The sequence below is a fragment of the Oryzias melastigma genome, linkage group LG5 (assembly GCF_002922805.2).
Source record: "Oryzias melastigma strain HK-1 linkage group LG5, ASM292280v2, whole genome shotgun sequence".
Classification (NCBI taxonomy): domain Eukaryota; kingdom Metazoa; phylum Chordata; class Actinopteri; order Beloniformes; family Adrianichthyidae; genus Oryzias; species Oryzias melastigma.
The window spans coordinates 36925633-36942454 of NC_050516.1; the positions used below are offsets into that span (position 1 = coordinate 36925633).

The 16822-nt window shown below is 45.8% G+C and overlaps 1 protein-coding gene across 15 annotated transcripts in view; it reads left to right on the top strand.

The window, feature by feature from the left end:
- Nucleotides 1-16822, top strand: part of foxp1b (forkhead box P1b) — a 179803-nt gene that overhangs the window by 136772 nt on the left and 26209 nt on the right. For 13 of the 15 annotated variants that reach the window (XR_004947971.1, XM_036212109.1, XM_036212111.1 and 10 more), the window contains 3 exons: nucleotides 2729-2879; nucleotides 12161-12344; nucleotides 16539-16646. Coding sequence is in view for 14 of the 15 variants with exons in the window: in XM_036212109.1 (XP_036068002.1) it covers nucleotides 2729-2879; nucleotides 12161-12344; nucleotides 16539-16646 (443 nt within the window). In the remaining variant the exon portion in view is untranslated. The remainder of the gene's footprint in view (nucleotides 1-2728; nucleotides 2880-12160; nucleotides 12345-16538; nucleotides 16647-16822) is intronic. The other 2 variants (XM_024270018.2, XM_036212113.1) reach the window with 2 other exon arrangements.

Sequence of the window (16822 nt, forward strand, 5' to 3'; positions counted from 1 at the left end):
GAAGCGCGGCTTCAGTTTGGACAAGTTTGTGTTGTGATGCTCCCATAAATCAATGTGACAGCAGAGCTCCGACGGGGCTGTCAGCGATCCACATCTGATGTAAACACTGGAGGGGGGGGGGGGGTGCAATTGATCAGTTGAATGCGGGAGAATAAAAGAAAATCCACTTTTGAGGCGTATTATGTGTGATCACAGGAAGTGGATGCAGCTCCAGAGGTTTCTGTCTGCTCCCATCACGCCGCTCTCCAGCAGCCATCAAAAGGCTGCGGTGACCCCCCCGCGGCTGCTGCACAATCCCCCCCTGTGGTTGCTTTGTGCCTCTTCTATTTTAAAGACATCAGAATCTGGTTTTTCAAAGATCTTTAACTTTAGATTTGAATCTTGACAATAAAGGCCCTCCACTCTTATGTGTCAAGGACTGTATTTTGCTCTCGCTGCTTCGTGTCAACGTCTTATTTGGACTTTTGGGCTTTGATTGTCTGCATGCTGAGAGGGTGCAGGAGCTGCTGTCAGACCTGCAGGGAGAAAACGCTCCATTCACAGCTTTCTTTCTTCTTAGAAGACACACAACGTTTATTTAGCATTTTGTCTGAGAACATTGTTCCTGGGGAACCCCCCCCTCAGGATAATTATGTTCAGCAAAGAACAAAGAACATCCAAAGATGCGAGCTGCTGGAAAGGAGCAGAGCGCTGCAGATGTGACTGACGGAAACCTGTCGGCTCATTCCCAAAGTCTTGGCCTGGATGCTGTCTCAGTCGTCCCCCCGCTGGGTTTGGGGCAGAGGGGGGGCTGCCAGGGCCGAGCGGGGGGGGGTGCAGAGCCCTGTTTTATCAGGCAGCCAGCAAACGCTGGGACCGCAGCGCTGCCCCCCCGACCTTTCTGTCAGCTCTCGATTGTGAGGAGTAAACAAGCGGGCGTATCCTGTTTGGTGAGGGGGTGTGGCTCTCTGTCAGCTCTGCAGCCACAGCTCAGCTAACACTAACTTCTACTCATCAGAAACTATGAAAAGTTTTCTGTTTTCTAAATCAATATCTAATCATTTGATTGATCCTGATGGATCCATAATAAACACTCGGAGCCGCATGTGGTTTGTTGTTTCTGAATGGCAGCAGTTCCATGTGTGAGTCTCCTAATATGAATGATTCACTGTTTCTTATCACTCCTAAACATTTCAAGTTAAAGTCTCACACCGCAGTAGAGCTATCGAGTATCCGAGTACTCGTTTACTCACGTTTACGTCTTTCTCCTTCCAGTTCACCAAAGACTCTTTTAGCTAATTCTCCAATGTTTATTGACTGTGATCAATACATTCAATCATTGGTTTCTCAGAGTTCTTGATAAAATAATCAAAGCTAACATCAAAATGCTCTTTCATTGATTTACAATCCTTTCCAACTGCGGTCAAATGAGCCGCCGTTCACATTTCCGTGGTCACATCAAGAAGCTCCGTGGAGTCTGGTGGAGATTTTCCAGCGTTCTCAGTCCTGCTACCGTAAGTATTGGATGAAACTCACACCAAAAATCCAGTGATGCTGATTTGACCACAGAAATGTGAACGGCGGCTCATTTGACTGCAGTCAATGTGAAGATACCATCTTCTCTTCTCCAGAACCTGAACTAGACACTAGGAACAGATGAGGGTTTAGTGCATGTGCAGCAGAGCTGTTGATGGAAAGAAGATCATTCATTCAAACAGAGTCTGTCCAAGACAGTTTGGTTGGTTTAAAAGGAGAAATACTCAGAAATCCATCCATCCACTGACCGCTTCTTCCCTTTCGGGGGTGCTGGAGCCTATCCCAGCTACTGATGGGTGAAGGCGGGGTTCACCCTGGACAGGTCGCCAGTCTGTCTCAGGGCCTCAATCACACACATTCACTCTCACATTCACACCTAGGGATACTCGGAAATCAGTTCTGATTACATTTGTTCTCTTTAAGAAGAAAAATGACACACAGACATGATAAAAACTCTAAAATCAGGATGTTCATGGGAGGGGAACTTTAAAGAGAGAAATGTTTAGTTTATTTATCTTAAACATTGACAGCTTTTCAAACAAAGGGCAAACCTGTACATGACCTACAGGAAATGTTAAGATCGTAGATCTCAGTGAACCTGTGAAGCAAAACTGTTCATGCACGTTTTTTTACGTGCACGCTGACAGGTGGTAGTGAAGAGTCACTTAGGGTGAAGTAGGTGAGATGCAGACATGCTGTTTGGATATTTCCATTATTTCAATCTGTTCCAAAGCTGTACTCTGGGTAAGGCACCTGCTGGTGCTGTTCTAGTGAAAGCTGCACGCTCTTGTGGCCTTGTGGTAGAGTGTCCGCCCTGAGACTGGAAGGTCGTGGGTTCAAATCCCGGCCGAGTCAGACCAAAGACTCTAAAAATGGGACCCAGTGCCTCCCTGCTGGACACTCAGCACTAAGGAGTTGGACTGGGGGGTTAAACCACCAAATGGTCCCCGAAAACCGGCTGTGTCTGCAGCTCACCACTCCCCCAGGGGAGGGGTCAAATGAGGAGAGCAAATTTCGCACACCTTGGTGCGTGACAAATAGTGGGACTTTGACTTTAACTTTAACTTTGTGTGCAGCCCGACTCTTAGAATTCAGAGAATGTTGCTACAGACACACGTGATTTATGAACCTCAGAGACATGAAGCGTTTTTGCTCAGAATATGTGTGTTCCTGATCCTCAGACAGAATCCGGACTCTCTGTTCTTGTGTCCAGCAGCAGGTGTCGGCGCAGCAGCTGGCCTTCCAGCAGCAGCTCCTGCAGGTCCATCAGGTCCAGCAGCAGCACCTGCTCAGCCTGCAGAGACAAGGACTCCTCACCATCCAGCCGGGACAGACGGGACTCCCCGTGGCCTCGCTCACTCAGGGTCAGTATCTGCAGCACCGCTATCATTTCACGCGTCACTCCACTGTGAAACGGCAACTCTGGCTCTGATGAGTGTGAGCACCGAGTGATCACAAAGGTGACGGAGCTGTGAGGGGAAACAGAGGACGGTTCCAGATCCACTGCTTTAGAGTCTGATTTAGTCTGTTTTAATGTGAGCTCCAAACACAACCGTAGTTCAATGGAGGGATCACCAGTGAAGCGTGGACGACAAACAGTTTTAGGGTCTGCATGTGGTATTTAACATAAATCTATGCAATTTAGAAAGCTTCAAGTCACCAAACATCATGGAGCATTGCTAGTCTGTGGAGATTGTATTGAAAAAGCTTTAGAATATTCTTCTTTTCCTAACTTTGCTTTCCGTGACCCAGAATGTTCTTATCTTCTCAGGTGGGTTTAGCTTTAGTTTGCTGGATTAAAATAATCTAACATTTTTAGTCAAAGATCTTTGATGTTCAGTCCAGTCTTTGGATAGAACAAATCCCAGATGAAAAAGTACCGTATTTTCTGCCCTGTTAGACGTACTGTCAATGAATGAATATTTTTGAACTGATGTCATATAAAATGTGGACCAAACATCTGAAACTGAAATCTCAGATAAATCCATCAGTCAGACTTTATTAGCGTGTTCACAGTAACTCTAGAGCTTGTTTGTGACACGCTACACGTTAGCCGCATTAGCCACGTTAGCCTCGTTAGCCACGTTAGCCTCGTTAGCTACGTTAGCCACGTTAGCGAATTCACAATATCTGTAACTCCCAACATTGTTTTCAACTCATAAAAACACTGAATTCTTCTGAGTGATGTGCATCAGTACATGGAATCAATAAATAATTTCCTATGGGACATATTTTGCTCAATATTTCAAAAACTCTAAAGTTTATGAATACCAAAAGTACAAGCAGTAATGTCCTGAAGAGCTGAACGTTTGATACCAAGATTCCTGAAATCGTACATAAAGGAGCAGGAGAATCACTATAGTCTGATTGCTGACTCAGCAATCACACTATAAATATGTTGACAGACTTGTATGTCTTCAGCTTTGACATCAGAAAGAACCTGAACTGATCCAGTTATGAGCCGCTCCACATTATATACACTCTGTTGTTCTTGGAAAAAATGCTTTAAATTCAAAATAGAAAATATTATCCTGGTATTTAGTCAGGAGTGTTTTTACTGTGACTTGTGCTGTGTTGGGGGGCTGTGGGGCAGCGGTAGGGCGGTCAACTGCTGATCGGAGGATTGCGGGTTCGATTCCTGCCTTGCCAGCCCAAGTGTGGAAGTGTCCTTAGGCAGACACTGAAGCCCACATTAGTGCCAGTGTTCAGCAGTGGAGCGGCCACCCGTGTGAACGTGTCACCGTGTGAACGTGTCACCGTGTGAACGTGTCACCGTGTGAACGTGTCACCGTGTGAACGTGTTACCGTGTGAACGTGTCACCGTGTCACAGTGTGAACGTGTCACCGTGTGAACGTGTCACCGTGTGAACGTGTCACCGTGTGAACGTGTCACCGTGTCAACATGTGAACGTGTCACCGTGTGAACGTGTCACCGTGTGAACGTGTGAACGTGTCACCGTGTCACCGTGTGAACGTGTGAACGTGTGAACGTGTCACCGTGTGAACGTGTCACCGTGTGAACGTGTCACCGTGTGAACGTGTCACCGTGTCACCGTGCGAACGTGTCACCGTGTGAACGTGTCACCGTGTGAACGTGTCACCTTGTGAATGTGTCACCATGTGAACGTGTCACCGTGTCACCGTGTGAACGTGTCACCGTGTGAACGTGTCACCGTGTCACCGTGTGAACGTGTCACCGTGTGAACGTGTCACCGTGTGAACGTGTCACTGTGTCACCGTGTGAACGTGTCACCGTGTCACCGTGTGAACGTGTCACCGTGTGAACGTGTCACCGTGTCGTCGTGTGAACGTGTCACCGTGTGAACGTGTCACCGTGTCACCGTGTGAACGTGTCACCGTGTCGTCGTGTGAACGTGTCACCGTGTGAACGTGTCACCATGTCACCGTGTGAACGTGTCACCGTGTCACCGTGTCACCGTGTCACCGTGTGAACGTGTCACCGTGTCACCGTGTCACTGTGTGAACGTGTCACCGTGTGAACGTGTCACCGTGTGAACGTGTCACTGTGTTACTGTGTCACCGTGTGAACGTGTCACCGTGTCTGTGGAGACCAGAAAGAAACACGATGCAGAGCCGAATCATGCAAGAGACACGTTTAGTTCAGTTTAGCAATCAGCTGTTGTTTCTGTTTTATGACCAAATTTCTGCTTTTGTAAAATCACTGACATGAAGCCCAATAAGACAATCGTTTCTGTGGTTTGGGCTATATAAATAACATGGAATTGAACTGAAGAGCATCCTGTTGACGGTTTCATCCACTGACAGTCCACCTTCCACAAATGAACGACTGTTAGCAGGTTCTGGTTAGCAGGTTCTGGTTAACAGGTTCTGGTTAACAGGTTCTGGTTAACAGGTTCTGGTTCCTCCAGTTATGGACGTTTGCAGCTGCTTGTATTTTTATGGTTCCAGAATTCTGAGAAATCTCTCAGAAATGGAGATTGATCTACTGTCTGTGATTAACACTCAGGTATCAGACTGGTCTGGTCAGGTCTGGTCTGGTTTGGTTTGGTTTGGTGTAGTTTGGTCTGGTCTGGTTTGGTTTGGTTTTAGTCTAGTCTGGTCAGGTCTGATCTGGGTCATGTTCTGAGTTTCTCTGTCATTCACATCAGTTCCAGGTTAATCCTGATCTCCAGCTGTATTTGCTTCAGTCCATTGAAGGTTCTGGTTTCCAGCTCATGGGTTCTGGTCGGTCTGCATGTTTGTGTCTCAGCGGGTTCCGGTCAAACCTTTGGATCCTCCACTTCCTGAAGCAAAATCTCCCTCTTGTTCATAAACTGCTGGTGAATTCCTAATCGTGAAGCTGCCTGTTCTTCGATAAGAAACACGTTTTGTTTGTCCAAGAAGTTTATTTCTTTCCTGGTCCTGAAGTGTTTGTTGAAGGTGTGGTCCTCAGGGACAAAGACCTGGAGGTCACGGAGTAAAGAGCATGACAGCCGCTATTCACTGCCAGCTACAGCAAACACTTTTGAAATAACAAGATAAAAAGTGGGCGGGTCTGAGGCCGCTGAGGTAATGGGCCAACACAAACCGCATTTGTACAGTGCTGTTATTGTTCGGGGGTGAAATCACTTGTTTGCTGACAGGTGATTGTGGGCGGAGTTTGAGGCCTGCTGCTGTTGGGAGAGGCTGTGCTGACATGCAAACATTCACACTCCCTCCAGCAAACGCTTCTCGAGTGAAAGAACCATCGATTCAGAGGATTCGATCCCAGTTATTCCCTCATCCTCAGGAACGGCGTGCAGGAATCTGGTCGTCTGCTCGCTCATTTACCGCTCTGACATCACGCTCAGCTTCTCCTGGGCTGAAACATCATGTAGAATTCAGGGATCGTCCCGTCTGCTCACATTCTGGATTGCTCCATCCTTTTATGAAGTGCAGCGATCTGAAAAAGTTCTCAGACGAGGACATTCTTCCGGAAGATCCATTTGATCGGACTGTTAGCTTTCTTTTCCTTTGAGGAATTGGTGCAAAATGTAGAAAATAAACTTCTTAAATTTTAGGTTTCCTTCTTTCTGCAAGTGTTCCTCAGTGTCGACCTGTTAGCCTTGCTCTTTCACGCCGTGTCTCTGATTAGGACTCCACACTTTCTCTACATTTTCTGCTTCATACTTTGAAGCATTGACTGTATAAGAACTGGACAAAGCAAGTGTTGAGGTCCCCCATAGGAAACGCTCCACCTCCAGGCCAGAGCCTTCGCGTCACTTCCTGATACGTCTGCCGCCAAATTGCAGCTGATTGACGTCACACGCCGCCGCTCATGTAGAACGTGACTTCTGGTTTACGGGTCGAGAACTTATTTTGAAAGCTAAAAATATGTGGTTTCGTAAAACGTTTGCTGTTCCTCTTGGTAAACATCCCTATTTTTACAATTACCCCTAAAATACCCAGAAAAACAACAAATATCTCTTCTTACAACAGCTGAATTAGTTCAAACACAACGTGCAGGAATCGGCATCATAGCTGCTCCTGTCAAATGTGGCCAACAGAATTTTTCATCCGTTTTTGTTCTCGATCGCACTTAAAACACGTGAGAATAACATCAGCTAAAACAGAACCTGTTAGAATAATATCTGCTCAAATTATATTTTCAATAAAACCTCAAATATTGAAGGAATATTCAAATGTCTGTTTAGATTTGTGAACAATCTGAGACAGGAATAAAATACAGTTCAGCAGGACATTCATAAAATAAATATTGTACATTTTTCTGTTTAAATTGGTGATGTTACCTTTATTATGAATGTAAAACTGTGTTAAACACGATCAGGTGTCATCCTTGCCGTTCTAAACCAGTGAACTGGAAGTCACTGTTCGCACTTTCTAGTGACAAGGATGTTATAACCGTCCACAGCCATCAGTCTGAGCCGGTCTGACTCACGTTTTTACAGGAAGTACTGCCACCAATCATGAGTGAGCTGGTTCAGAGGCCACACCCCTCCCATTAAAAGCAGCTTGGGGGAATCTGGAGGCGGGGCCAGCGGGATCCTTTCATTACTGGTAATGGAGAAAAAATATCTTTAAAAAAGTGAGGATTGTAAAGAACATTCTTAGAATGGATCAGGAGATGTTCCGACCCATGAATGAGTATTTACTGTTTCTCTATTGAAGTCTACGCCACTTTGGTCTTTTCACCAGCGCTACTTCCTGTTTGGAACGGGAGGGGGAGGGGTTGATCAGTCCATCTTTCTACAGTCTTTAAGTTATTGATGACCTTTCTTCTTTCCACACCACTAAACTTTTCATCGGCTGTAACCCCGCGCTTACACCGCCAGCGTCACGGCTCGGTTGCGTGCGCCGTAGTCTTTTCGTAACAATAAAAGTGCGAGAGAAACTTCCACTGCAGGCGTCCACGTCCTGCGTCTGCAGACTGGCCTCTGCGAATCCTTTTCGTTTGGTTCAGATTTTGACGGACGCCGCAGTTGATCGTCATCACTTTCTGTGAAGTTGGGGCTATTCACGACTTAAACTGGAAACCACGCGAGTGAATGTTAAGTACATCCGGTTTATTTTCAAAATAAAACGAACTGAACTCGCCGGTTTCAGCGTGTCCTAAACATTACGTAGTTTTCGGGTTACTGTGTTGCAGCACAGCGTTGTCAGTCATAACCATGGAAACGAGAAGCTGATCATAGAGATCCAGCACTACTCTGTCTGGGCTGAGCTTTCACAGGCTGTGGCTGGAGCAGCAGGCGGTGTAAGCCTTCGGCTGTAGCTAGTCCACTCCCGCGACGCATCGGAGCCGTGACGCTAGCGGTGTAAGCCCGGGGTTATGCTCTGCTAGCAGTTAGCCTAGCGTGTGCAGAGTTTCTGTCCCGCTCATTATCGGGTTTGACTTTATCAGCTGAGCAGGATTGAGAAGCATTTTAGGAAACGTAGAAGTTAGAATGACTTTTGGAAATGTTACTGTTAATGTAAACAAGAAGTTTTTACTAATAGACGTTAAGAAGATAAAAACATCGTTCTTCTCCCAATCACAGCTTACTGCTCAGGAGTCACATCACACTAGTGCTTAGCTGCTTTCTCCATGGAAACAGATTAAGACACATTTAAATAATCTTTTAAAAGTCACTGAACTGGCTAACAACCTTGTCTGAAGTAACCTCCTTCCTTTCCTGGCACACAGCGTGTTTGTAGCCCAGTTTTGTTGCGGACTTTGAGCTTGGACAGACCCCTCCTGGTCTTAGAAGTGCTCAGTGACCTGCTCTGATCTGTTCGTGGAGGATGTCACTCTCATAAATATAAATGTGATTGGGCCCCCCTGTCTTTTTGACCTGATTAGCGAGTTGACCTGCTCAGGTGTGTGTTCTCCTTTCCAATCTGCCGCGTGGTGCAGGTGTGGAGTGGATCCTCAGTCCCTTCAGCGTACATCATTTCAGCGTCTGAGGCGGCCGCTGGGACGGAGACCAGAAGAATGAAAGTGCTCACAGAACAGCGTCGGGGAGAGGGGCGGCGCTGCCTGACCTGTCAGTGATGGATACGCTCCGCAGTGGGCCGCTGGTAATAGTTCCCGGCGCTTTCGGACAGGACATATTTCAGGCCTGAGGGGCGCACGTGGGCGAGCCGGTGATTACGGAAACATAAACAGGGGTGCAGCAGAGGTCCTGCTCCGCTGGAACAATAAACTAATAGCAATGTCACTGTCCTCCCATGGTACCGGCTCTGTGTGTGAGGCGGAACAGCGTGCTTTAAAGATCTCGCCGCTCGGAGGTCATTTTTTACCTGAAAGATGATGGCCTGCAACTGATGTCATTATGAGCCTTAAATCAACTCTCTGCTTACTTGAACATGGTCACCTGGGAACCCGGGACAAGGACGGAAAAGGTTGAAGAGTTGGCCTGTCTGTGAGCCGCAGCTACCTGCAGAGGTACAATCGAGTTGGGAGGCTGGTCATCAATCAAGTGTCCCAACAACATACATTTTTTAAAGTGCTTGTCTGTATTTCCCAGTTGTAATGAGTCGAATAGTTGTGTTGAAAAATGGGAAGCGGGAGGATAAACCAATCTGGCATGTAAAGAAAGTCCCGAAAAAGGAGGAATGTCATCATGTCCGGAGTAATCAGATGGACAGAATCCCAATGCAGTTTGCTGGAGACAAAATAAAAAGTCAGCCAGACATTTGTGTAATCCCATTTCACCGTCAGTTATGAGGAACCATGAGGAGGAGGTGTGGCTCCACGGGTCACGGTGAGGAGAACAAAGAGCCATAACATCTAGAGGGGGACACACTCCGTTAGCTCTCTCATCACAGCAGCATTGTTTCATCTCAGCAAACAGTGGGCTGGGGTCACCGGGGCTGCTGGGTAATTGAGCCATGAAGGCAGCCCTGTCCAGCAAACCAGCTAAAAATAGCTCTGACAAAAAAAATCTCCCTGTCACGGGCACGAGGCGGCGGGAAGGATAGTTCCCGCTGTCGGAGCATCAGCATGACCTTCTTCCTCTAAAGAAAACTTTCACTTCTGTCCAGAGCAAACACGGCAGCACGGAGACACGGCCGATATCAGGAACGTTTAGCTGGTCATCAATGTTTCATTCAATTAGAGCTCATCGGACTCTGAACACGGATGGAGATGAAACATTAGCATGAGCAGAACGTGGAAGGGTTATTGATTTGTCCTGCAATCATTTCCTGCTCTTTGATATGCAAACGATCTGCTGTGAAATGATCGTCATCGTCTCGGGAGTCCTCTGCCTCATTAGGCTGATCTTCTCATTATCAGCATAATTAAAACCTTTAGGAGCTTATCAGACTAAATATTTGCTGATCGTATTAGGATCTTCACCTCACAGTTATTTTCCACAACAGGCATAAATTAAGATGAAGCTTTTGCAGACAAACTCTTCCAATCTGGAGCTGAAAGGAGAAAGCAGACAACGTGCACTCCTTCTCATGCACGTGCACTTCTCAGATCCTCAGTTCTGCAGATGCAGACGGATGTGTTGGTGCACGTCCACCAGCACGTCCTCCTCTGTCACGTAGCAGTTTGAAGAGCTGCACACACATCAGGACTTCCTACAGAGTCCTGATGTCACAGCTGGACACCATGATCTGGACACCATTATCTGGACACCATGATCTGGACACCATGATCTGGACACCATGATCTGGACACCATGATCTGGACACCATCATCTGGACACCATCATCTGGACACCATGATCTGGACACCATGATCTGGACACCATCATCTGGACACCATGATCTGGACACCATGATCTGGACACCATCATCTGGACACCATGATCTGGACACCATCATCTGGACACCATCATCTGGACACCATGATCTGGACACCATCATCTGGACACCATCATCTGGACACCATGATCTGGACACCATGATCTGGACTTTTGTGTTGTGGTTCTGAACGCCGGACATGACGTCAGCAGCGACACACTTCTATATGTACTGAGGGAGCAAAAATGAAATGAGATCCTACTGTTCCACTGATGAGGATTTATTTTCTAAAGAGAAACAACAACACAAAGTTCTGCAGAATCACATTAAACAAAACTCTATTGACAACTTATGAGAATCGAACGATTTAAGCAGTTCTCCTGTTTTAACGGATGAATGTCAAACACGATCTGAAGTGAACCAATTGAAAATATTTACTTTAGTCCAAATAAATGGGATATTGTTGCTTCTTTAGACGTCACCGGATTCACAAATTGAAAATTGAATCAGTACGAACATTTCATTCTGTGTATTTACAGTATGACTGCTGTGTTGTGATGATGAAAATGTTGATAGTTTATTAAAAAATTATATTTAAACACGTTTTTTGTTTGACTGCAGTGCATTGTGGTCTATATTTGCTAGAGTAGTGGGCATCAATTCATGATAGTTTTTCACAAAGACTTCTGGGAAATTTCTAGTGCACTGGATTGTGGTAGATTTGTACAGTGGGAGGGGGGGGCTGCATACTGACATGTGGACCGATGACTGAAGACTGGAATGAGTCAAAGTGGAAATGGACATGGGGGGGTAACAGTCTCAGAGCTGCAGGAACATTCCTGTTTCCCCGGACATGGAGACCTTCACAGGCTTGACTTCATCAGGCCTGAACAGGACCGGTTCTGGAGTGGTCGGGCTGGCGTCCTCTCACTGTCAGCCGTCATTGATCACTACAAACCAATTCCCTCCAAACCTGAACATCTGCTGGACCGTCATTATGACCATTCTCTGACTGAGAGGTCATCTGCTGAATCAGGAACTGGACCGTGTTGGTGTCGAGGTCGTGTTTCTGCGACCTTTGTTGATGTGACCTTTGACCTTCACACCTCCAAAGTCTTCCAAAGTTCTGTAGGACGTTCGGTGGAGGTCAGACTGTTGAATGAGGTTTCAGTCTTCTCCATCACTGCAGAGCTTTGGGGGGGGGCTCTAACACTGCTGTTGTTTTTCATTGATTTCTGATTTCTTTCTTTGTTGTTTACTCTGAAGAGTGTTTTTATTTACCAACAGTCTTCAGTTCACAGCTAAACGGTGGGGGGGGGGGGCCTCTGTGCATTACCCTGGAGTTGAACATTTGCTAATTAATCCTTGACTTTGTTTAGAGATTTAATTAACCAACAGAGCGCGCTGCGTCAGCTGCTAATTGATGGAATGATCCGTCTGCTCGTCTCAGGCATGATTCCAGCCGAGCTGCAGCAGCTGTGGAAGGAGGTGACAAACGCTCACGTGAAGGAGGAGCACAACAGCACCAACGGACACCGCGGCCTGGACCTGTCCTCGCCGGCACCGCCGAAAAACCCGCTCCTCAACCAGCATGGGTCCACCAACGGCCAGTACATGAGTCACAAGAGAGAGGGGTGAGTTTACGGTCAGGTCAGGACATGTTTGAAGTCCTTTCCATTTAGCTCGTTAGTGTTATAGAAAATACATCGAAACAACTCAAGGACTTAAAGAAATCTGCTTTCCTCAAAGCAGTAATGACAGATTTCTCTGACATTTCCACTGATCTAGCAGAGCCTTCATCAATCAAACAAAACTACTTTCCGTCGATCCTCCTTTTCCCTCAACCTGCTGCTTCCTAGCAGGTTGAGAGGTTGCTGGAGCTCATCCCAGCTGATTCTAGGTCAAAGTTTTCCTGTCCATCATTGGATTAGATTAGACCAGAGGTCTTCAACCTGCAGCTCCAGACCCACATGTGGATCTCCTATCTCTCCATGGTGGATCCTCAACCAAACATGAATCAGTCATGGAGACCTCTGACCAGCATGTCGACCGTCAGAGTCAGCAGGTCCTCCTAAAGAAGACAAACAACAAAACCCCAAACTAAAATAACTAAACCCAGCAGTAGAAGACTGCTGAGGACAAAGGGGAGAAAAAGAACAAAAATAAATTAATAAAATAAAAATAAAATAGCATTTTTTAAAGTAAGGATTATTGAATTAGCATTTATTTAGTTTAGATTATCCAAATGTATAAATGGATGTCTGAGGTTCACACAGATGATAAACTGCAAAGTTTATGCAAAGCAAAACTTCAGTAAAAGTTTGATGTTTTATGAGTTAAAAGCACAGATTATCTTATGCTGAACAACACTGTTACTAGCTGTTCTGAGCTGCACTGACATGATCCTGTTTGGCTCAGAGCAGCTTTTATTTTGAAAATAAGTTATGTGAGCTTCTGTCAAACATAAAAAAATAAAACTAAAGAAATCACATTTTGAGAGATGCTAGTTTCTTTTATATTTTTGCTTTTGTTCATGACAAAAAATAGACATAATTCATATTTATTATTAAAAAGAGAAAGGTCATGAATCCAAATCCTAATTTCTTAAAGACTAAAGTAAGACTTTAAGGCTCCTTCTAGGATTTCATCAGTAGTAAACAAGCCCAAACGGCTCTTCCACTGTTACAGGTTGCTAATCCCTGGATTAGATTAAAATGGTTTATTTCAAGCAAACAAGAAAAAAAAGATTCATGTGAAATAAGATCATTTATCAGAAGTTTACATCCGAAACACACGTCAAACTAGACATTAAGACATAGATTGTGTGAAGGGGATTGGGAGGAAGTGAACTTATATAACCCCCCCCCCCGACTCGACCACTCCATCCCTTTACATTTCTTGTTTCATCATCATCTGGTTTCATCTGTTCGGACTGTAAAATACTGAATCAGCATTTTCCCTCATTTGCATTTGAACCAAAGCTGACGTTATGACCAACGGCAACAGAAGACGTCGCTTTTGGCTGCTGATATGATTCAGTCGATAAATCGAATCCAATCGGATCTGATTCTCGGGCCTAACATGGATCAGTAAGAAGGATGAGACTCAGGTTTTAAATGGGCTGGATGGAGCCTGTATGTGAACACACATTAATGAAGTTTGAGTTGACGCTGGTCCTCTTGTCATCCAACAGAAACAGCCGGACGGTTGTGTTTTCCCGCCCAGCTCCAGATTGGTTTACAGAAGGCCTTAAGTAGCGTGTAGTTAGTTTCAAGTGTCATATAAAATCTGCCCAGGCACGACGACGCCTGCAACTAAAACCTTAAGTGCATCCACAGGAATCACTCCTCGGCTCTGCACTTCCGTCTTAAGGAAGGAGGAGAAATTTAATCACTGCACTTGACACACCAAAGATGAGGCCGTCTTCTGGCTTTTAGTTTGCTTAAAAACACTTGGCAGGGCGGGTTGGGATTCTGTTTGTCAGGATAACGTTCCTGATATGAGTCATCAGTCAGTCAGAGGTCGCAGGTTCCTGATAACAGAGATCAGAGATGAAGACGTGAACCAGCTCCTCGTCTTTCTGGGAGTTTTCTCTTCAAAATACATGAACCCAGTTTGGAACTGTTACTATGGAAACGTCTTTAGTTATAGTTACTCATGACTTAATCCAAGAAGTACTTTGGTCAGAAGTTAAATACTCTTTAACAAAAGTAATCAGTTACCTGAAAAAGCATCACTTGATAAAACGTATTGCATCAATACTGTGATTTTTCTCATCAGAAAAGAATCAAATATACATGTTCTTGTATTTAACCTTCAATGTTTATTATCGTGACACAAAGAATGGAAGGCGGAGCCTCGGAGATCGAGGTGTCTTACCTCCAGGTCGGGAAAAAACTCACAAAAGGACAAATATTTCATAAACATTTAGTTCTTTTGTGTTCCAAAGCGAATATATGATCATATTTATGGATATAGTTTAGTCTGAAGGGCTTAAGAAAATCATAACATAGACCCTTAATGTGACTACTGTGGCCGTAAAGTTTCTTCAAATAATGAATCGAAATACGTCGTATTCAACAGTCAGTAACAATAACGTCGTTGTAATAAAGACACAGTAAATAGATGAACCCCATCCTTACATCCTTAGTTTTACCTTCAGCAGTTCATACATTTCTCTGTTCAAACCCAAGAGAATCGGTCGTCTCGTCTTCTGTTTGTTAGCTCTATCAACACAGGTCTTCATGTGAATTCATAATTGAATTTCAAAAATCTGTCTTAGGAAAATGGCAGCTAACCACATTCATGAACGCTTGACTGCCTCCCATGTGATTATGTGATTATCCCATAATGAACAGTGTAAACTCTTAAACATTCATTACAACAGAGACCTGACGCCATGGAGACACGCATGCTAATGAGCTGGTTTTATTTCATGTACTCTGTTTTCTAAAACATTAGATGTTCTTCACAACGACTTGAAGGAAACTCCTGGTGATGCATGAGCTGAACATAAACACACTGATGGATTTGAGGTTTGTCCTCATGAGACCAGCCCTGCAGTTTGTGTTTCCTCCCCTCCAGATGCACAGGTGCTGCTAATGTAGGCCGGTCCCCCAGGCTCTGGTACCAGAAGGTGCTGTCCTCCACAGCGCCTCCTGTCCTCTGCAGACTGTCCCTCCAAACAGAGCTGTGCTCTCAGCTAGTTTACCTCCACGCTCCGCCATATGGAGGTGTTGTTAGGGATCTTCTCGGTACCTGGGTTTACCGATCCAGACACTCCCCACAGATGCCTTCCTGTCAGTCCACCAAAAAGGGGTCAGGGGGCGAGCTGAAATGAAGTGGGGTGTTTATGGTTAGTGTGAATTCAGGGGGTCCACGCTGGGGTGCAGATTTAGGCTGTGGGACAAACATGACACAGCAGGACCTCTGAACCCTCCCGCCTTCCTGATCAAAGCCGATCGCCGCATGGCTCAGAGACACAACGTAATTACATATTGATTTGATTGGTCCTCAGAAAGCAGAGATCACAGAGGAGACCAGAGCTCTCAAACCTGCTGCAGGTCAGAATTCTTCCAGGAAGAAACCAGACAGTCGGCAGAGAGGCTTCAGACTACGAGACCATCACCATCTGTCGCAGGGGTACCCAAACTCTACGTGGGATCCCGGTCCGCGGGCCAAATACAATATTTATGTTGTGCATGTCATGAAATAAAAGAAGAAAATAAAGAAAGTGGTTTCATTTGTGTAATTTGATTCGGTACTTGTTGAGGAAAGGCACATTAGAAGAACAAAAGTAAGCCGTAGATCATGCATGATCTATGACCGAGTTTCCACTGAGCGGTCCGGTCCGGTAAGGAGTGGACGGGGCGGTCCAGTTCATCCTGAGCGGTTTGTTTGCACGGCTAGCGTGTCATAGCGTCGTTGCAGTGACTAGTGAAGCAGCAGCAGGTCGTCCAGCAGGTCGTCTGTCTTTACTGTCCGTCATCTAAAACAGGAACTTCATGTTCGAAGGAAGAATTCTGCCGTAAAGAAGAAAACAGTCGCTAGCTTAGCGCTATACTGGAACTTTCTAACGTTATCATCACTTTCTGCCAACCAGCGGGTGGAGACAGAGGCTCCGCCCCAACCGTCACGTTCTATTTGTCTATAGACTTACAACAGATGGGAGATGGGTCGGAACTGATTAATGGATCCATTTGACCATGGAAACGCTCAGAACACCGGACTGAACCGGACCGGACCGCTCAGTGGACCCGAGGGTTTTGAGTCCATGTCCCTCATGAAGGAAAAGGCTTTGATTGGTTTTCCCTCATCAAACGTTTCAGATCGGTGCAGGACGAGTGCTCTCCCAGCAGCCACCCTCTGTACGGCCACGGCGTCTGCAAATGGCCGGGATGTGAGGCCGTTTTTGAAGATTTCCAGTCATTCCTCAAGTAAGTGCTTCTACATTAAGCCCATTTGACTGCTGGTCCGTCCTCTTCCGGGTCAGGTACGCCCTCCGGAGAACCTCTGCAGGGGCAGCTGGTTGTTGATCCTGAGCGGGGCCGGCCCTCTCTGCTGGGGTCTACTTTTGATAACTGCACCGGCGTTTACCTCCTGTCGCCATGGT